The sequence below is a fragment of the Oxyura jamaicensis genome, chromosome 2, assembly GCF_011077185.1.
Source record: "Oxyura jamaicensis isolate SHBP4307 breed ruddy duck chromosome 2, BPBGC_Ojam_1.0, whole genome shotgun sequence".
NCBI classification, from domain to species: domain Eukaryota; kingdom Metazoa; phylum Chordata; class Aves; order Anseriformes; family Anatidae; genus Oxyura; species Oxyura jamaicensis.
The window spans coordinates 130,993,790-131,015,544 of NC_048894.1; the positions used below are offsets into that span (position 1 = coordinate 130,993,790).

The 21,755-nt window shown below is 43.0% G+C and overlaps 2 protein-coding genes across 2 annotated transcripts; one reads left to right on the forward strand and one right to left on the reverse strand.

The window, feature by feature from the left end:
- Positions 1-1,491: 1,491 nt before the first annotated feature.
- E2F5 (E2F transcription factor 5) lies at positions 1,492-16,453 on the forward strand. The gene is made up of 9 exons (XM_035317283.1): positions 1,492-1,813; positions 7,777-7,886; positions 8,514-8,675; positions 9,893-9,936; positions 10,989-11,053; positions 12,758-13,025; positions 13,719-13,919; positions 14,341-14,385; positions 15,720-16,453. The coding sequence occupies exons 1-9, from the start codon at positions 1,682-1,684 to the stop codon at positions 15,827-15,829; spliced, it is 1,137 nt and encodes a 378-aa protein (XP_035173174.1). The 5' UTR covers positions 1,492-1,681; the 3' UTR covers positions 15,830-16,453.
- RBIS (ribosomal biogenesis factor) lies at positions 16,409-21,674 on the reverse strand. Its single transcript, XM_035317284.1, has 3 exons — positions 21,499-21,674; positions 17,822-17,938; positions 16,409-16,563 (listed from the first exon to the last, which is right to left on the reverse strand). Exons 1-3 carry the CDS (start codon positions 21,619-21,621, stop codon positions 16,495-16,497), a joined length of 309 nt encoding a protein of 102 aa, XP_035173175.1. The 5' UTR covers positions 21,622-21,674; the 3' UTR covers positions 16,409-16,494.
- Positions 21,675-21,755: the final 81 nt, after the last annotated feature.

Sequence of the window (21,755 nt, forward strand, 5' to 3'; positions counted from 1 at the left end):
ATAAAAATATGCCAACACTACCTAAACACAGAAGAAAATGTCTTCTCATTCTTATGTTGTGCTATGTACACTGGCTTCTTCACAAGCCACATTGTGTGAACAAATATTAATCCGGAAAACTTTCAGTAACAGTTACAGGGATGTCACATAGAAAGGTTGCTGTTCTTCTGGAGCATTTCAGAGTGTCCTCTGTTACAATTTTTAAGAGTTTCTTTGGGCACTTTTCTTGCTATTTGACCAGGTTATGCTTCTGGTGAAATAATTGAATATGGGGGATGTACCAGCAAAGGTAGAAGAACTTTCTTGTACTCTAATTTGAGTTATGTCAGCTTCAGATTTTTTCCTTCAAAATTTTAATTCTGAAACTATTTCCTGATTTTTGTCATAGGGAGGAGTTACTGTTTTGCACCGTAATTCTTATTGTTCTTTGTTCTTGGCTCAGAAATCTCATACCATAGCACCTGGGTACGTACGTGCCATAGTAGTGTTTGTATTGTTTGGTTTTCATGGGTCTAATTCTCCCTTTGGCATGGTTTCCCTCTTTCTTTTTTTTTTTCTTTTCCAATACTATTTCCTTATTGAAGTGCTTCTCTAAAATCCACATAGTGTAGCAATTCAAAAGCTTCTCTACTTTTAACATAACAATGTAAAGAAAAACGCTTATCGGAATGGAGTTTCCTGACACAGTCAGGCACCAGTGTGAGGGGCCGGGTAAGCTTCCCCTACTGCCCGTGCCTTTGGTTGGAGCATCACTGTGCCCTGTGTCTTGTCTCACCTTAGTGCTCCAGCAGCTAGGGCTGAGCTGGGGTCTGACAGCCAGAGAGAGCTGCTGTTTTGGGGGGTTACAGGTGCTGTGCTGGTTGCAAAGGTTTTTGAGCAATGTTTCTTGGCTGCTAGAATCATATAATGGGGTTAGAAGGGACCTCAAATATCACCCAGTTTCACCCACCCTGCCAGAGTCAGGGACACCTCCCACTAGTCCAGGTTGCCCAGGACCTTGTCCAACCTTGTTTTGAACCTTGTTTTGAACACCTCCAGGGATGGGGCATCCACAGCTTGTCTGGACAACCTGTGCCGGTGCCTCACCACCCTCTGAGTGAAGCATTTCCTTCCGCTCTAATCTAAATCTCCCCTCCTTTAACTTACATCCATTTACCCTTGTCCTGTCATTATCTAATTGCGCAGAGTCCCTCTCCATCTTTTTATGAGCCCCCTTTAAGTACTGAAGGCCTGAAGGAGGTCTCCCTGCAGCCTTCTCTTCTCCAGGCGGGACCCCCCCCAGCTACCTCAGCCTCTCTTCACGGCAGAGGTGCTCCAGCCCCTCGCCCCCCTTTTCGGCAGCAGCCCGGGCTGGGGCACTCCGCGTTCATTAAGGACGCGGCTCCACCGCCCGTAACTAACCCAAGCGGCCCCGCCTCGCCGCGGACCAGCAGCACGGAAACTGCTGTACCTGGGGGACCCCTCGGCAGGACCCCCCCCACACACACACCCCCCAGGCCCCGTCCCGGTGCCGGGCCGCCCCGCGGGCCCCACCACGCCGGTGTCCAGGCAACGGCGGCACCGTCACTTCCTGCGGCGCCGCCCCTCCCGCCGCAGCCCCCGGGCCGGCTCCGTTCCGGGCTCGGGCCGTTGCGGCGGCGGCCACACGTGGCGCGGCCCCGCGGGCGGGCGGGCGGGCGGCATGGCCGCGGCGGCCGAGGCGGGCGGTGGTGGCGGCGGCAGCAGCCGTCACGAGAAGAGCCTGGGGCTGCTGACCACCAAGTTCGTGTCGCTGCTGCAGGAGGCCAAGGACGGCGTGCTGGACCTCAAAGCGGTGCGCGGCGGGGCGGCGGGCGGGCAGCGCCGTGCTCCCGGGGCGGCCGGCGGTGGGGCTGCGGGACGTGACCGCCCCGCGGCGGGCCCTCGGTGCCCGGAGGTGGCGTGTGCTCGGCTGACACGCGCGGTGCGGGGGCCCCTCGCCGCTTCTCGGGTCGTGAGGGGTGTGCTGGGATGCTGAGGCCAGTGGGAAAGTTTCGAGGCAGGCTGTGTTGCCCTCGTAGCACTGGCACCGCCGTCCGGGATGATGGGGGAGATTCGGGTCTTCCTCAAATAGGTGTCAGGAGGAGCAGCAAGCATCACCCAAGCTTATCTAGTTAAGATACAGGTTCAAATAAGGCAGTGTTTGGCTGGCTGGCTCTTCCCTGCGGATCTTAGCAACGTGCTGCAAGGGGCTGGCTTCCGTGCGCTGGTTGCTCAAAGTCCTTTCTGGACAGCTTAACTTATTTGCTTCTTAGATTTAGTGGGCTCTTGGAGGCAGTCCGTGTGCTTGGAGCTTTTTTGCACATCCATGCTCCAAGAACGAGCTTGAACAACCTTCCTGCAGCTGGTAAAGCTGTCCAGAGGGAGCTAGGAAGATGCTGATAGGTGCTGTAACCCAGCTTAGCTGTGCTCGGGGCTTGGGTGGTTCGTACAAGTTGTTTAACTTATTCATATTTCATCTCTGTCTTCACTAAAATGTAACTAAACACTCCACAAACTGGGGATTGTTGTGTGGCTTACTTCATCTGTCATGTGCTGAGAGATCTCTCAGGTCAGTTTGAGCAGCAGAAAAACCCACCGCATTTGGAAGACCCTGGGCCAAAAAGCTTGGCTTAAAGAGCTGATGAGGGGGGATTTGAACAATAAAGTTGGGCTGTATAACTGGGTGGGACTGATGTTTCTGGCTCCCTTTTGTGAGGAAAGGGAATTTTCTCATTGAAAGAAAATGGTAGTGCTGACAGTAAAAGCACTAGTAACTCTAGTAACACTAGAAAAGTAAATGGGTATTGCAAAAACCTTTAAAAGCTCTGTTCAGAACCTTCACCGGAGACTGGTTTGTGACTTACACGATATGCTGGATTTTTTTTTAAGTAAATGCTAACTGAAGTGAGTAAATCGTTAGAGCTTTCATAAACAGTCAAAACACACATTTCTGTAACCCGCTATTTCTCATAAATAAGTCACGTATTTAGGAACAAAATGAACAGCAGCATACATATCATGACATGTTGGTGTGCTTAGGAAGCTGAAGAACAGGATGCTCTTGAAACGAAACAGCGAGTTCCAAGAAATGATTCATGCAGTGAAGATTTTCAGATGTCCCTTATCGTATTTACAGGTATTGACCATCTGATGTCTTGCAGCTGATTAGTGTTTCTGTAGCAAAATCGTAAGTGCGCTGCGAAGAAAATACAATTTGGAGTTATTCATTGTACTTTCAGCTTTCTGATTTAGCAATTGAGAATGAAAGGCGGTGTTACAGGACGCTTCCTGGTGATCTTTGGATACATCTGTGGTTAAGCAGTCTGTAAAATGATACCTGGGGGCACGTGTGCTGACCCATTATGAAACGGTAGCGGCACGTTGTCCTGTGCGTGCATGCTCACTGTTGCTTGCTTTGGGTACAAGGAGCCCTGCGAGTTCTGCCTTCTGAACTTTGGAAATGTTTCAGGGCTGGACAACTCTTCACTGCTAACACCCTGCTTCCGCACTCCTGATTTGTTAGGATTTTCTTTGCTGGGAATTTAATTTCTACAGTTCTCATTCTTTAAACAGCTGTTCCTGAACAGTTGCATAGCAGTCACTGAATAACCCAATATAAGCAAATGTAGTTAAGCAAATAAGCTTCAAACACTGAGAGATGAGATGGAGGGGAAAGAAAGTGAAGTCCCTCTGTTCAGCCACACACCTACTACAGGGAAGGGAGGAATATTGAAGATGAAGGTAGGTGAATAAGAGCTAAGTCACATGAAATGAACCCCAGAGCATAGGATATTCCTTCTTTTCAGCAGTATACTAGTGCTTCTGTCTCTATTTCTTAAATAGGCTTGTTTTAAAGCAAAATGCCATCCCTGTTCTACTCAGGGTTAAACGTTGCTTCTGATCAACAGTGCAAAGCATCAGTTACTCTATAATATACTTGCTTGCTACTGATGTTTATCCTATTCTGCTACAAGAGACAGAAAACATTGCAAATGTGGGAATAATAGGGGATTTTGGATTTGCAGTTACTGCTCAGATGCTCTGATAAGGCTCTTGTGTCTGGAAATTCCAAATTAATAAAGACAGACAAAAAAAAAAAAAAGCAAAGGACAACCAAAGCTACCAGGTACAAAATTTCCAACTGAAAAAATATATGTTGTTTAAGTGTTTAATAGTGCTTAATAGTGCTTAATATCTGATGTGTCTACCTGATATGGAGAAAACAAAAAGAAAACAACTCAAATTTAATTGTCAGGTGCCTAAGAAATGCAGATTTAAGAAGCCAGTTTCTTATGTCACTCAGATGATGTAGTCAGGGAAGCGTATGGTAACAAAACTGGAAAAGACACTCCAATTACCCAGTTTGCTTTCCTGCTGTCACTGCTACCCTCAGATTTTAACTTTATTGCATTTGATGTCTGATAGAGCATTGGCTATTTACTCTGTAGGAACCAGAACGGCGCTGAACTTCCGCATTGGTGAATTCCCTAGGTTTTCCACAATTTCTAATCTCTGTTCTCTTTCATAAAGACTTAAGGCCATCAGCATTTTAGCCACTGTAATGTGTTAAACTTCATTTTTGTGCTAGCCACAGGCCTCTTACGTATCTCGGCAGCAGTTGCTTCCTTAGAGACCACAAGCTACACAGAGCCGTTTGTTAACCTCAACATCAGCTCTGCCCAGTTAGCCTGGGCATGCACCTGCCTCTAGCAATGCATCGATCAGGAGCAATTAAGAACTGCTTTAAACTTGCCTTATTCCACAGGAGGGGAAAAAAAAAAAAAAAAAAAAAAAACAAACATTTGTTCAGTTTTACAGTCCCTTAATCTTTATGCATGCAGTGCTCTCCAGAAGTTTTACACAGTGGTTGCCAAACACACTGTTCAGTTTCAAACTCCCACCACGTTGTTGACAGTCGTCTTTGGGAGAAGGCTGTTGTCATCTGCTGCGGGCACGGTCTGTAAGATGCAGCACTTCTTTCTTTTGACACAAGGAGAGTGAGCAGGCGTTGCTGGCTGACCCTTCTGCGCTGTTAAGCTTCTCAGTAATGACTCTGCCCCAGTGCTCTGGCAAATTCCTCTAACACAGCAAATGTGCTGTGCTCACTGGTAATACCCAGTGCCTTTTGTCAGCTCCTAGGGAGCAAAGAAGTTGGTGCATGAGAATGCACCTCAACTCTCTATTATCCTCCTTCTGTTTGTTTGGCTTATTTCTGGGCAGGGCTTTGTGTGTGTGCCCACATGCAACTGTGCTGAAGGGCACATTATCTGTATTGCAAAAGTTGCATGATCTGAGTACGCTCGGAATCTCAAGCACCGTGACAAGTGTTTTTCTTCCAGAATCACAGAATGGTTTGGGTTGGAAGGCACCTTAAAGATCATCTAGTTCCACCCCCCAGCCATGAAACCATTCTGTGAGACAGCCATACAGCACTGGTCTTGGATACATACCTATTCAAAGTGTGAGGAGATACTAGAAAGAATGACTAGAGTGCAGCACCTTTAAGTTAAAAAGATTTTATGAAGCGATTCCAAATTCAAATTATCCGGAGAACGGTATGTGGAAGCTACATCCAACTGTTTCAGCAGAGCCCTCGTGGTAGATGTCCCTCTGTTGTGATGATTGGATCTGTCTCAACCATTTGACATAAGCTGAAAAATGGTAAGTTTTAAAAGTCAGTTCAATCAGGATGTTGAATAGCTGCTGACGAAGTGTATGCTGTGTATTCTGTGCACAGAACGATGTAGAGATCTCGTAGAAATGTAAAAAATTGTGGATCTGAAAACTGTGAAATATAGAGGGAGTTGATGAAATGTTGCACAAGCAGCATCAATTTTGTCATTCCTAGATTTTGAAGGCTTTACTTGCCATTTTTGTAAACAGTATGTATGCGTGCAGCTAAAATTGCAGGCACGTACCTGCTGATGTGAGTGGCTGAAGAGTCCTTGGAGAACTAAAGTGTGCATTTTATATGCATTTACATGTATTTTATTTTATTAGATTTTTAACTGACTGTTGGAGAAGGCCATACAAAAGATAAATGTTGATAACAGTATCAGTAGAAACACTGTTTAGTAGGTATGCCACTGTTGAGGAGAAGGAATAGTATTTATACTTCATGGCTATGAGAACATTTTTTTAAAAATCTTCATTCTTCTTCCTTTTTATGCTTTAATTTTCCTTCCTAGCAAAACATTCACCAATATAAATTGGACTACTAAGTCCTAGTAATTAACTTTCTAATAGGAAAATGTCAGTTCTTTGGAAGATTAGTGAGTTTGTTTATGGTTCAGAAAATACTGTTAAAGGAGTAAAACAGACTGCTATAAAATGGATTTGATTTTCCTTCCACTTTTTTGTTGTCTCAGGTTATATACAGGCTCCTTTGCTAAAAGCATTTTTTAGCTGGTTGGACAAAAGGAAATAAATTTCTGTGTACCTATAGAAGAAATTAGTTGGCTTTAACTCATTAGTTCAAATTTGGAATCCAAAAGTCTTTGCCAGCTATCCTTATCTTTTATTTTATTTTAATCCATGTAATACAATTATATTTTATATATCTGAGCATCCAGAGTAGTTGCAGTCAGACTCCTCCTTGCTTTTCTATCCTTTTGTCTAATACTCACTGAACCTGAGGCACTTCACAGCATCAAAAAGAGGAGGATATGGAAGGCGTGACGAGCTCAGGTTTGCTTATTTTATCTTAAGCCTTTACATCAGGTACAAAAAAATCCTCATGGGCAGAATTACAAATGATTAAGTGGCCTTTCCTCTGGCTTGTTCTGTGCTTTGCTTTTGGTGACATGCTGTGACAGCAAGTAGAAACACCATGCCTTAACTGAAAAGCGAAATTTTTGCTGGGAGCAAGCATCAGCCTGAGCTGCGTGGGGGTTCTGGTGGCTGTGAGGCAGCTCTTGGTGCACACTACTACAGGTGGAGCGGGCAGCTGCCCACAGGGTGGATTCATGCAGTGAAACGTTACAGAATCATAGAATCAGTTAGGACAGAAAAAAAAAGTAAGATCATCAAGTCCAGCCATCAGCTTAACATGACAAGCCCACCACTGAAACATGGCCTCAAGCACCATGTCCACACATCTCTTAAATACCTCCAGGGGTGGGGATGCCACCACCTCCTTGAGCACCCTTTCTGTGAAGAAATTCTCCGATACCAAATTTAAACCTCCTCTGGCACAATTTGAGGCCATTTCCTCCCATACTGTCACTCATTCCCTGACAGGATGCCTTACAGGACAGTGCTGGCTTAAAGTCATGCAGCTTTCCTTCAGCCAGTTTGGGAAATTACCCCCAGATCCTTCCGTATCCCAACGCAGATTGATCCAGAGAGTGTCAGCAGAGGGGATGATGAACTTGGCATGCAGTTGGCCTCAGAGGCTTGTTCCATTGCAGGGTGTTGCCATCTGCCTTCCCTACTGTTTCCTACCTTGCAGAAGGAGCACTGCAAGCTCCTGTGTGCGGGTGGTAGCGTGTGGTGCAGGTGCTGAGGGCAGTCCTGGCAATTTGTGTGAGCTCTCCTGCCTGGCGAGGGTGGGCCTTGGCCAAGGTGACCCCTCTTGGCAGTCGCTGCAGCCGCAGGAGGCCACTCTTGCCCATCATTTGAAGCAGATGCTATGAGCACCCAGCTCTTGAAGGGCTGAACCGTCTCCTTCAGAATTACGTAATTTCTATTTGGCATGTTTTTGGGGAATGGCTTACAGTGTGTGTTGTTTGCCCTCAGCGTGCAGGTTGCTGATACACATTGCTCTTCTCTTCACAGGCTGCTGATACCCTTGCCGTGAGGCAGAAGAGGAGGATCTATGATATCACTAACGTTTTGGAGGGGATTGATCTCATTGAGAAGAAGTCAAAAAACAGCATTCAGTGGAAGTAAGCTTCAATTCTGCATTTCCTCATATGCTCAAGAGCAACAAAAACTGCCTCCTTCCACTTCTTCTGACCAGTTAAGACAGAATGACATTAGGCTCATCAATGAGCAATGCAACATTTTGGAATGACAGTAAAGTTTTAAATTAACTTTATTTGTCTTATCTTTAATTTGCATCTTTGATACATAGAATCAGGTTTAAAACGTATACCAGAGATGCATGAAACTTGGAGTGCTACTTTATAACTAGCATTCACACTAGCTGAATCTGGGAAGGGTATTGGGTGACAGTATTTCCACCTACCTGCCCACCTGCGTTGCATGCCTATTTTCGGTTCCTGAAGATGAAAGTGTAAGTGAAGAGTTAAGAGGGAGGTGAAGGAGATCTGCAAACCATCTCCAACGGAGAAAAATCTACATTCCAAAAGAAAATCAAGTTGGGTAGAGGGAAATTCTAAACCTGATCTGAAGTTAAAAATGTTCATTTTCTGTTAAAACACTGCCAGGCAAGTAAATGTTTCTTTTATGTTGAATATTAGTATATTTTCAAATTACTGGAAGCATACTTAGGAAATGATCTTTTAGATTTTCATTTCTTGTGGTTTCACAAACCTTTATACCTTTTTAAGAGGAGTAGGTGCTGGCTGCAATACAAAAGAAGTAATAGACAGGCTGAGGTATCTAGAATCCGAAATTGAAGATCTAGAGCTGAAAGAGAAAGAATTGGATCAGCAGAAACTGTGGCTGCAACAAAGCATCAAGAACGTTATGGATGATTCTACAAACCACCAATATCCTTTTCAACAAATTGTGTGCATCTTGGAATTAGAATTAAAACAGCAGTTAAAGCATAGGTAAAGGGTAAAGCACACTGTTATCCATTTCATCCAGAAACAAAGAAAGCCTATTTTTTATTTTTTTTCTGGTTTGGACTCAAAAAGAAGAGTATAAATTTGATATCATGTAATATAAATTACATGACTTTTTAAGCTCTCTGACTGTATGAAAGGTAACCTGAAAATAATATAGCATGTGTATATATGGCAGCAATTTCGAAGTCCACAGTATAATTCTGATTTAAAATGAATTGTATTACCTTCAGGCATTTGGATTTATATTTCTTAGCAGTACTTTATGTGAATCTTTTTTTTTTCCTGTTACGTCCTTCTCTTGAAAAGATTAAGCTATCACCCAAAGATAAATTGAATTAACAAAGTCCTGAAGCTTGTTTGGTTTGGAATTGGAAAACTATCCTGTGTGTAAATACTCAATAAGCAGAGATGTCTGCCTACATTGCTTGTAATTATGTGTTTATTTGTCTTGTAAAATATTGACCAAGTATTGAGATTTGGAATGGGAAAATGCCCTTAATGATTGTACCAGTGCTAAGTTCTCAGCGTTACTTGCAATTGCTCTATAGAAACTGTACCTATAAAATGGATTTTATAAGAAAGGAGATATAAGTAAGATATGAGGACAAACTTATTACTGGGAGAGTTAACACTGGAATTGATCCTCCAGGGAGGTGATGGAATATCATCTATCACTGGAAGTTTTCCAGGGTAGGAGAGGCAAACATCTGTCTGGAATGTCTTAATAGTTGATCCTGCCTTGGGGCAGGGTGAACTCTCAGGTCCCTTCCAGCATATTTTTATGTGATTTTGGACATCATGGTGCATTGTTGAATTCTATAGTGTCAAGTTGATGAGGTAAATGGTAATCTTAAAAACAAGACTTTACATGTTCTCTGTTTAAAAAGAATCTCTTGATTCAACCTACTCAGATTCTTTTCTGTTTTTTTTTTATGTATATAGATTTTTATTTTTTACAGTTCAGAACGGTGTTATTTTTTAAATTGCTATTCTGAACATCATAAATCATGCCTTGATTACAGCTCTGAGTAACAGTAGTAAGTTTATTGTTTAGGCTCAGTTTGGACAAACTTATTTTAAAGGGTAACAAATCATGCATTTCATGCGTTAGAAAAATGTTCCTTGACATAAATTACATTTTCATATGTCACCCATGAAGATATCTGTAACTGCTTCAATGGTGAGTTGTTTCTAAAAGCTGTATTTCTTAAAGTGAGGGATTTTCTGATCTTCCTCTTGAAAGCTAACTTGCTAACCTGCTTTTTCCCTGTGAGTATTTTGAATTTAGAATAAGTATTCAGTAGTGATCAGTAGTAAGTAGATGCCTCTCAAACTCTTCATGACCAATGAGTTCTGGCATTTTCTAGTTGTAGTCATGGAATGGATGGAATAGAAGTTCAGCTGTTTTCAGAGTACTCTTTTTGGTTGTCTTCTTCTGTATTCATACTTTGTAATAGCTTGCCTCCAGCTCTAAGAGAACCAGGGAGAGGGTATGTTGGTCCAATTCACCAGACTTCATAAAAGTTTCTGGTGGCAGCTTCAGTCAGAGGGAATTTTTCATATTATACAGATGGAGCCAGCTGAAGTTCAAAGATGGGACATGACTAAATCAGAAAGATTCTTTCTGTATGGGAAATTTGAACAAATTGCCAAGATTTGCTGGCAGAAATTTTTGCCCTGGACATCCTTTCCTTATCCTGAGTTACTCAAGGGAAAATTGTTGCTTGGCTTCCAGCAGTGCTCAAGATCATCTTTTTGCCATAAGGAAGGTTGGGTTTGTTTTTGAATAAAAAATGCAAGATTAGACTACTGTGGAGTTTAACAAAAAGAAGCTGTTGCGGAAAAGAGTTAGTTACTGCAAAATATGGAGGAGGCATTTAGTATACCAGTCACATTGTACTTCATGTAAAATACATCTCGGGTAGGAGCATTATTCCAAGTTACGGATGAAGAGGAATTGATGTGCAGATAAGGCATGTTGTGCAAGTACTGTGATGTAATTGTGATCTCCTAACTTTAACCAATAAGTTTTAGAGCATGTAGTAAGCCACAGATGAGTTTTATAGTCATCTGTTATATCTGAGTTATCCATCACAAGTTTATTTATACTAAAATTATGCAGTATTTTAAGAGGCCTTAGAGAATTTTCCTATCTCATTTGAGTAGATACCATGCAAGATGTACGAAAAATATGCACAGTTAACACTTTCTTAAAAATTGCTATTTAACCAGGAGACACACTTCTAGCAATTCAAGCACCTTGTGGTACGCAGTTAGAAGTACCTATACCCGAAATGGTATGTACTGATTTCTTGTTTACCTAAGTATTCTAGAAGGACAGTAGAGAAGAAGAGCTACGCTAGAGCTGAGCATTTTCTCTCCGTCTGTGCAAGAGAAAAAAAAAATACATAAGGTGGTCTTAGTTGAGAATGGAGGGGCTGGGTGGGACAAAGTGTATTTTTGTACAGTAAAACTAGGTGTACAAAAGAAAGACTAATGATAACTCATCTCCTACTAAAAACAAGATATAATAGTGGGTTTCTTTGCCCTTCTCTTCACTCCTATTCTTAAAAGTTGAAACTTTCCAAATTATGTATAATTGTTATAAATTTCCTTCAGAACTAATTTGACACTTTTATGTGTCAAATTTATTGTTGCTGTTTATTGTATTTATTGTACACATTTATTGTATTGCTAAATCCTATCTGTTAAAGAAAAGCCTTTCAGGTTTAGTTGTAGTTCTAGTTTAGATGAAGGTTGTGTTCAGTCACATGGTACTAGACTGGGTAGAAAAACAGACTGCGGATTTTTTTTTATTTTTATTATTATTATTTTTTTAATCCTGAGGGCTTTAATGAGCAGGATTAGAGTAGGAGGCCAAATTACTTCTATCCATCTTTTAATTACTTTTATTGTAGGGCTGAGTTTTAAATAGGGTTGGTATCTCACATAGTTGGGAGAGAGCATTGTATGAAGCATGATAGCCACTGTACTTGTAGAAGGGTGAAGTTCACAAGATAAGTTTTAGAAGCTATTTTTAGTAAGGCTATGATATCATAATATCATAATAACATCCAAAGCTAGAACCATGAAACTGGTCCGGTGCTACTGGATCTTTGTCCATCTGTGCTGAAAACTGTTCAGGCAATGGTGTGGTTCTCTGTGTGACCAAAGCAGTTGCGATGCATCTTTTTTGGCTTTTTGTTGAGGACAAGAACAGCTGATTTTAGTCTTTCACTGACAACTTGAAAATGGATTGTTTTGCTTTGGGTCCTTTCTTCCCAGGCACCTTTCCCACTTTTCTCATCCTCATTTTTTCTAGAACTTGCTTGCTGGATTAGCTACTGTGAGCCAGTGGTCTCACAGAGACTGTACTATAGGAATAGTCCTAGCTAAAGTGTTTGAATAACTTATCAAAAGGAGGCCTAGCAAATCAGCTAAGAATTGTTTCTGTAGACTTATCCTGTGTCCACTCAGTCTGAGTGAGATATTTAACTGTTGTGCGATGGTTGGTCCCACCTAAGACCATTCTGAAGCTTTATTTAAGAGAAAGAAATTTAAATGCACAGAAATCATTATTTATCTGTTTTGTTACTGATAAGCTACAGCCTTGCTATAAGTTTCATGTAACTTCAATTCATAACTTAAACACTTTGAAAGATGGTGTATCTATGTCTTCCATGTCTATGTTCTGGTCAGGTAAATAGGTAACAGGTTTGTAATCTGTTTCCTGTTAGATCATTTGTATTTGTTGTAAGTATGTTTGGATTTACTGTCTCCACATGATTTGATAAATTCATGCCAATTATTGGTTCTTCCAATTGTTTTAACTAGAAGAGCGCTGTATTTTCTGGGAGGTAAAAGGTGCATCAATTTGAGAGTTCTATTCAAATATCTTCATTAGTTACTATAAGAAGTAAGTCTATGCAGTTACTATTATGTTTTTGTGCAGTTTGAAGTTCTAAAGGAATTTTAACTTTCTTAATATACCACCTCTACAGGGACAGAATGGACAAAAGAAATACCAGATCAATCTTAAGAGTAATTCAGGACCTATTCATGTACTGCTTATAAATAAAGAATCAAGCTCCTCCAAGCCCATGGTGTTTCCAGTTCCTCCACCCGATGACCTTGCACAGACCCCATCTCAGCCTGCAGCTCCAGTGACTCCCCTTAAACCTACTACAGCTACTCAAAATCCACCAGAACAACACGGTCTTAACCAGGGACAACAGCTGCCACAAACATCAGTTGTGGACACACCATCAGGTGGGTTTTTTCCACTTAAGATGGGTGAGCGAGGACTGGGGGTAGAAAAGAAACTGTTAGAAAAGGTGATAGATAAAGGAAAGGCAGATCTACAATTTGCATAGAAGTGCAGGTGTCTGTTAAGAAAACAGCCTGAGGACCTACTAACAGCTTTCAGGAGGCTGACAGAAAAGCCTCTTCCTCTTCTGTCCTCTATCCAGTGAAATAGATTCTCCCCGTGTAGCTTATCGTCTTACATAAAACAGGTTTTGAATGTGATCCTGTTTGTTAATCTGAGATGCTTCTCCAGAATGCAGTGTGGAATGAAATTGCCAACCTCTGATGGAGTATATGATTTGAACGTGTACCTTTTAATGAGACATAATACAGGCACCAGTTCCAGCTTTTTTTTGCCACAAGCACACTTACCTACTTCCCCATAGCCACAGTGAGAGACTCCGTGAATATCAGGTGGTCTTTCATATCAATAGTAGTGTAATATGGAAATATTTAAGAAAATGCTGTCGGTATTATAGACTACGTTTCTGAGGGGTCCTGATTAAATTGTGCCTTTGAGTTTGAAAGGTGAGGAGACTCCTCTTCACTCATCCCAGACCTTGGCACTGTTCTCCTCAAGAGATAAAACCAGGTGCAGGTGCTTTGTGTTCCTTTCTACCACAACAGACTACATAATGTGCCTTCCTGTCTTTGTAGAAAGCAGTTTGCAGCAAAACAGTACAACTCCAGCAACGCCTTATTCCAGCCTTCCAGATGCGGTGTTGTACCCCAGCCTTTCAGGAGATGTCGCCCAAGCTACAGCTAGCTCAAATGACTATCAGGGTTTGCTCCCTTTGGACGTTAACTGTATTCTCAAGCCAAACTCATTTGACATAGCAAAGATGGATGAGCCCACAGGTAGGAAGAAAGAGTTGCTATTTAAATGCTTTTATTGTTTCCTGAGCCTCTTTTTCTTTTTGATCAAGTTACCAATGAGTTACACAGAGGGAAAGATTAGCACTTTTCCCACAGAGATGACAGGCCTTCTTTTGTCTCTTAATGAAGCCATTGAGCCAGTTCTGAGTAGCAAGCTCATTTTCTTCTGCTACCAAATAAGCTACATGGCTTTAAGGCTATAAGGGATCAACTGTACAGCATGAGGAGAGCAGGAGATATTTATTAGTAAAAACTGGGGGATACAAAGATATTTTACGTATACATGGCATGCTATTTCCACAGCTCCTACAGTGTGCACATGAGCCATATTGTACTTTGCAATTCAGTGTTACAGTGCAGAGAATCTGTTGACTTCCATAAATGCATGCTCCTGTTTTCACAGGAAATATCAGTGGGGATATTATTGATGAACTCATGTCTTCTGATGGTAAGTATTTAGTATGTTTACTTGAGGCTATTAAAGAAATAGTAGCATGTTTTTTGTATGAACAGCACTCTTGGTAGGCATCTGTTAAGTCTCATGCTAAGAATCAGTATGAAACTACTTCTTTCCCCTGTACTGCCTCCTCTATCTTTGTCATTCTTGTCTTTGCACCCCTATCCATTCCCTGCAGCAGTCTGATTTAACAATCAAAATCTGAAAGTCTTAATCCAGCAAGTACTTACATGCATGAGTAACCCAGCAGTATTTAATTCTGGAACAAAGAAAGAACAGGTTGATGACTAGAGTGCTGCCTTAAAAAAGTTTAATACTGATCTTCCTCAGGCTTCCTCCAGGAGCTTTGATCAGGTATTTCAGAAGATACTTACATGCCTGCATGCATAGCCAGGTCTGGTACACTGGCTGAACAAATCTAACCCTCTTCTGGTCTTGCATCCTCATGGCCATATGAATGCAGAACTGAGCCACAGCTAGTAATTGCATTTGTTCCATGCCTCCCCCTGTGCTATATCTCGCAGACTGCAGGCTGCCAGACAGAGGTGAACTCAACTGGCTTTGTTCCTCTCCCCTGGTAACTACGCTGCTCTGTGAGCAGCCTGTGTTAATATCTGCCCTTCAAACAGACAAACTTGGGGCTTATCCATAAAGAACTATGCAATTACAAGGTTCATGAGGGAAGAATGGATTACAGGAATGTACCAATAAAATACACAGCTAAAATGGAAATAGTCTCCTCTTTTAGAGCAGGTACCACGTTCACAGGTCATTTGCATTAAATTAGTGTTCCTACAGTACAGAATGAGGGCTAAGGCTTCTCTTCTTGCATTCCCCAAAAATGGCCTCAAGCCCATGCAGCGCACAGAGAAATGGACAGCCTCCATTTTTCATCTGTAAAATAGGGAAAATGGTAATTTATGTATCTAAAATAATAAATATTTGAAGATTGATACATACAGTACTGTATAGAAGAAGGAAGTGTAAATATAAATGATGGAAAGTTGATAAAATTTCAAAATCTGCTCAGGAGCTCCTTAGCTGCAAAAGCAGAGATTAGGTCCGTATTCCACAGCTATCATTCCATCTCAGCAAATTTACGTAAAATACTAAGGAAAAAGATGTGGACATGTCACTTACTGCCTTAGTTTGAAGGCAATACAGGTATTCACAGTATGTATCCTAGCATGCTTGTCAGATTATCAAGACAGTATTTTACTTATTAAGACTAACCCTGGCACTGGTGATGACAGACATACTGAATTATGAGCAAGGGCTGATATTCCAAGTGTTTTAATTTAAACTAAACTATTCCTGCTTTACAGTTTTTCCTCTTTTACGACTCTCTCCTACTCCCGGAGATGACTACAACTTTAACCTGGATGATAATGAAGGAGTCTGTGATCTCTTTGATGTGCAGATACTAAATTATTAGATATTGTGTCAACCAGACTACTTATCTACCTCTAACTATAACATTCTAGACTTCTTCATAACCTAAGTATTTGAATAATGAATGTATAACTTCTTAGTTCACTGACTCTGGGAGTATATTTCCTTTTGCTTCCCTTAACTACTTCACAAAACAAATTCAACCACCAGAAAAAAGGGCTTTTGTCAGAATTGTGACACGTTTTTTCACCCGAGTGTCCTTTGTGTAATCCAATGATTCAGAGTTTTCTTTTGTAAGGAAAGTGAAAATGCTTTATAGCCTTTTGATCATTTTTTTAAAAATGATTAGGCTTTGCTCACACTTATCAGCATTTTCTTTGAAGCTTTACTGCCAAGAAGCTTTCTATATCTTTTTGACCTTTCAAACAATTTTGAAGCTTTCACTGCCAAGCTGAAAAGTGAAGGATATCAACTTGAGTTATGCTTAATTGTTTCAGTGAACCAATTTTGTGAAGTGCCTTCTGTTTTAGCACTTTAAGTTTCTCACACTGACTTCTGACATTCCACTTTCCTAGATGACAGGAAAGGTCTGTTTGTAGTTTGTATTAAAGTGTGCCAATACTTGTATATTAACAAGATTTTTTTTTAATAAAATTGTACAAACAAAGCCTGTGTGATCTTCAGTTCTTGGAACCCCTTTGTTATTGATTACAACTGTGATAATAGGCTTGTGGCAGCATCCACATTTGCTGGTTCATCTTCTGGATGTGTAGAAACCTGAAAAAAAAAGTTTCAGTGTAAAGTAGAAAGTGATTTATATTTACTGTTTCAAAAAAAAAAAAAGTATTACCTAGATGATGAGTTTGTCTTTGTTATATTTAATTTAGGCTAATTTTGCAGTCATATAATTCAATAATTTGGGGGAACTACAGGCTTCATTACACTTGATAGATAAGCAGCCATTACTTCATGCTGCAAGAGAAAGACAAAGCATCATGCTAGTAATAGATGTGGCCAAATGGAAGTAGGCACAGTTTTTAGTTTGGGGGATACTTTCAATAGCATAATTTTGAAACTGTGGAGAAAATACTATAGCTTATAGCACAAGTGATCAAATACCATGTTATGTCATGTACAGCCCTGCTAGCACAGGAGTAGTGGCACAGTCCAAGTTTGCAGCTGTATGCAATAGCAAGCTAACAGGAGTAGAGCCACTGGCACCAATGTCCTTGTTTGGCCTCATGCTGTGCTGGCAGCACTGTCACTTGAGCTTCCTTCTTCCTTCAGCCTCTCCTTGAGGTTTTTGGCACTCATTCTGTCACTCCCAGCCACACAGAAACTTGATGACCCCAGGCACAGTGAATGCTACTCCTCTCCCATCCAGTTCCCTCTATTTCCCCAACAGCCAGGACAGATTCACCTGCATACTTCATACTGGCCCATGGCCTTCCCTGTCCCCCAAACCATGCCTGCAGCATCAGTAAGTATCAGCATAAGGAGAGCTCATAAAGAGGAGCCTAAATTCAGCATAAGGAGCAGTCTGTCAGTATTTAGTTGGTTATTTCTTGTCAATGCTCAAAGCCGCATGCAGCCTTGTTGACTAGACTCAGAGAGAGTAAAATGTTGTTTTGATCTGCAAGTGCTGCAGGCAAGAGTTGTAGTACAGAAACTGGTGTTTCAGATATTGCTACTTCTCGTAAGTAAATATGAAGACACAGGTCTCGAGGGTTTGAAGCTGGAATCAACTTTTAAATGATGTTCTAGCTGTTTTTTAATGATTTAAAAATATGTATGTTGTGGAAGCACACTGCAGCTTAGCTGCCCGCCTTCTTCTCTATTGGCTTTAGTAGTTACATAGGACTTGAATATGCTAACCAGATTTCAGCATTAAAAAATAAAAAAACTGAAATTAATAAAGCTTGGTTTATAGCCGTTAAGCAACAGCAAGAATTGCCTGCAGTTTGTGTGCGTACGCATGGCTTGAACGCATACTGCCCTTCATTTCCCTCCTCAGATTTTTACAAATGGAAATTACCTGGTTATCCTTCTGAGGTTCCACTACAGGGCCTTTTGACAGCTGCTGTACTTCTTTCTGAATTTCAGTAAATGCTTTATTTATCTTGCTTACTTTGGCAGCATTTTCAATGTTTATCTGTAGGGAGGGAAAAAAACATAAATGCATTGGTATGTTAAACTGAAATTCCACCTGCATGTGAAATTTCACCATTTTAGTACAATTGTTAATCACACAGTATTATATCTGGGGAGAACTGTCGACTTGCCAGAGGGTGGGAAAGGTCCTGCAGAGGGACCTGGACAGGATGGGTCAATGGGCAGAGGCAAGTGGGATGAGGTTTAACATGGCTAAGTGCCACGTACTGCACTTTAGTTACAACAACCCCATGCAGCGCTACAGGCTTGGGGCAGAGTGACAGGAAAGCTGTGCAGAGGAAAAGGATCTGGGGATGCTGACTGATGCTCGCTTGAACATCAGCCAACAGTGTGCCCAGGTGGCCAAGGACAACAGCACCCTGGTTTGTATCAGGAATAGCGTAGCCAGCACGACCAGGGAGGCGATCATCCCCCTGTACTCTGCTCTGGTGAGGCCACACCTCAAGTACTGTGTTCAGTTTTGGGCCCCTCACTACAAGGAGGACAATGAGACCTGGAGCGTGTCCAGAGAAGGGCAACGAAGCTGGTGAAGGGCCTGGAACATAAGTCCTGTGAGGAGCAGCTGAGGAAACTGGGGTTGTTTGGTCTGGGGAAGAGGAGGCTCGGGGGAGACCTTATTGCTCTCTACCCCCCCCGGGGGGGGGGGGGGGGGGCTGGGGGTCAGCCTCTTTTCACAGGTAACTAGTGACAGGACTAGAGGAAATGGCCTCAAGTTGCCCCAAGGGTTGGTTCAGGTTGGAAATTAGGAGACATTTCTTCTCAGAAAGAGCAGTCAGGCATTGGAACGGGTTGCCCAGGGTGGAGTCACCATCCCTGGGGGTGTTCAAGGAAAGGTTGGACATGGTGCTTAGGGATGTGGTTTAATAGGTGACATTGATAGTATGGTGATGGTTGGACCAGATGATCTTTGAGGTCTTTTCCAACCTTAACAATTCTATGACTCTATGCATATCTTCCAAAATTGTCTTTTAGTAGAAATATTTCTATACTTGTATTTGTCATCACCTAATTATATCATCAAATCATGTACTACTAATGTTCTAATAAATCCACATGAAGTTTAACAAGAGCAAGTGCTGGGTCCTGAACCTTGGAAGGGGCAACCCTGGCTATACATACAGACTGGGCGACTGCTGGAGAGCAGCCCTGCAGAGAGGAATCTAGGGGTTGTGGTTGACAGCAAGTTGAATATGAGCCAGCAGTGTGCCCAGTACAAAAAGGATATGAAACTGTTGGAGAGTGTCCAGAGGAGAGCTATGAAGATGGCGAAGGGACTAGAGGGGAAGATGTATGAAGAGCAGCTGAGGTCACTGGGCCTGTTCAGCCTGGAGAAGAGGAGGCTGAGGGGAGACCTCATCGCAGTCTACAGCTTCCTCACGAGGGAGAGTGGAGGGGAAGGTGCCCATCTATTCTCTTTAGTGACCAGTGATAGGACCTCAGGGACGGGTGTCAAGCTGAGACAGGGGAGGTTTAGACTAGACATCAGGAAGAGGTTCTTCACTGAGAGAGTGGTTGCACACTGGAACAGGCTCCCCAGTGAAGTAGTCACTGCACCAAGCCTGCTGGAGTTTAAGAAGCGATTGGACTGTGCACTTAGTCACATGGTCTAAGATTTTGGGTAGACCTGTGTGGTGCCAGGAGTTGGACTCAATGATCTTTATGGGTTCCTTCCAACTTGGGATATTCTATGATTCTATGATCCAAAATTATTAAAGCAGTTGCACTTGCTCTGTTGGCAAAGGAGCCCATACTGGCCCAGAAACTGGACACACACACAGCAAAAGCCAGGATGCAGCTGGATTCTGCTACACAGCCTTCAGCTCTTAGCTGGAGTTCCAGGAAAGGCTTCATTTGTACATGACTTTACCAGTTTCAATTTCTTTACCTAGTTTGCCTTTCCGCATCACACCTCATATTCCTATTCATTCATACTGTCGGTCTGGCCAACAACATTTAACAAGCTTTGCTATGGTATTTTAGGAAACTTCCACAGCTGTAGCAGAACAGGATGTCTGCCTGGTCCCCAGACACCTCACCGCTTACTCCAAGCCCTCCTTTATAAGCAAAAATGCTTGGTTTTGAATGGCAAGAGCTAAGATGTGGGTGCATTGTGCAGTGCTCCGGGGACAATAATCTATGGTAGAGGAGCAGGGTGGATGCTGGGGGGCATGAACTTTTTGACCAGGTGCAGCAAAGTAAGATTCAACTGATCTGAACCCTGGCACACATTACTTCTGAAGCACCAAGCTTTGAACAGCATCTTAGCCTTATAATGGCATATTACATTGCAGATGTTCCAGAAGCATGCTCACACATCTTAAGGCAATTCCGAATTTCAGCTTGCCTGATGTTGTTCCAAAGGCTACCACAGTAATTCACCTCTCAGCAATTTGCACAGGCAGAAGCAAATGCATATTCCTTTTGCTTTCAAAGCTGCCGTCATTTCAGAGCACGTACACATTAACAATAACCCCATTTATTCCTAGGTGGGTGACCAGGAGAATCAGTAGTAAGAAAGCAGGGGCACGAGGCTGATAAAACAAGTCTATTTAGATTATAGGTTGTCATGAATTAAGTTACTAGAGTGACTTAAGAAATACAGAGTCAACTCCTAGGTCAAATTAGAGTGGATGGGGCTATGGACAACCCAATTTACATAAGGCTTAGTTATCCCATAAGAGCCTGTTATTATTTCCCAGTCAGTTTTAATGCCTGGTATTCTAGGTACCCAGGCAAGGACTCCTCTCTAGAAAGAGGCTCTGCAGGTAGGATGCATGCCTGTATCTAAAGTTGTCTGGATAGTTACAAGGGGCTTTAATCTATTGAAGAATAAGCCTATTTTAACTTTTACTGAGCACCTTAGTATTCTGATTAATGGTAACTAAATCCCCAACGGCTTAATGAATTAAATACAGCTTCAAACATGCAGAATAAAATTTTCCTCTTAATGAGCTACTGACTTTTCATGAAGGAGTTTTTAAACCTGTTCCTCCTTGTCCTATGCAGAACCCTCCAGACTAAGCAGAGGTCGAAGCCAGCAACGTGAAATCGTTCTGGGGCTCCCTGTTTCCAAAAGTTTGTTACGTTGCTGGCTGTCTGCTGGATCAACCTGTCAGGTGGCTTTGGTGGCTGAGATTTTTCTTCTGGAAAAATCTCAAAGGCCGTTTTGTGTTTTTGTTTGTTTGTTTTGTCATTTTTTTAAGTCTGTTTGCCAGCAGCTGAAAGTGACGGCAGCCTGGAGCCACCAGCTCGGTGGGGAGCTCGCCGCGGGGCTCCGCCAACACCAACGTGGCGGAACGGTCCCGGAACGGGGGAGGTGGGAAGCGACCTGTGGAGATCACCGGGTCCAAGCCCTGCCGAGCAGGGTCACCCAGAGCACGGTGCGCGGGACGGCACCGGGCGGGGCTGGGTATCTGCAGAGGGGGAGCCTCCGCAGCCCCTCCGTACCGAGGTGTCCCCGTGTTCAGCCGGAACCCAGCGGGCTCGGATCGCGAAGCCCGCCCGCCCGCCCACCTCCCTCCCCGCCCGCCCGCCGCTCACCTTCTTGAGCTCGGAGGTGACGCGCCGCGCCCGGCCCTTCCCCCGGGCCTTGCCGGCGCCGCCGCGGGCGATGCAGAAGACGCTCGGCGTCTTCGCCGCCTTCCGCGCCCGGCTCTTCCCCATCGCCCCCGCCCCGAAGAGGCCGAGCGGCGCGCCGCTGGCGTCACAGCGCGCGCGCCGGGGAAGCCCTGACGTCAGGGCGCCGGGATTGCCCCGCCCCGCCCTCCCGATGCAGGAGGCTGGGCCGCGGGGTGCGG

Bases quoted from the DNA above. Each gene is read 5' to 3' on its own strand.
- E2F5 (XM_035317283.1), top strand. From the start codon at position 1,682: ATGGCCGCGGCGGCCGAGGCGGGCGGTGGTGGCGGCGGCAGCAGCCGT. The intron at 1,814-7,776 runs GTGCGCGGCGGG...TTCTCTTCACAG, and splicing joins GCGTGCTGGACCTCAAAGCG to GCTGCTGATACCCTTGCCGT. The intron at 11,054-12,757 runs GTATGTACTGAT...CCACCTCTACAG, and splicing joins AAGTACCTATACCCGAAATG to GGACAGAATGGACAAAAGAA.
- RBIS (XM_035317284.1), bottom strand. From the start codon at position 21,621: ATGGGGAAGAGCCGGGCGCGGAAGGCGGCGAAGACGCCGAGCGTCTTC. The intron at 17,939-21,498 runs GTGAGCGGCGGG...CCCTCCCTACAG, and splicing joins TCACCTCCGAGCTCAAGAAG to ATAAACATTGAAAATGCTGC. The intron at 16,564-17,821 runs GTAATTTCCATT...TTTTTTTTTCAG, and splicing joins AACCTCAGAAGGATAACCAG to GTTTCTACACATCCAGAAGA.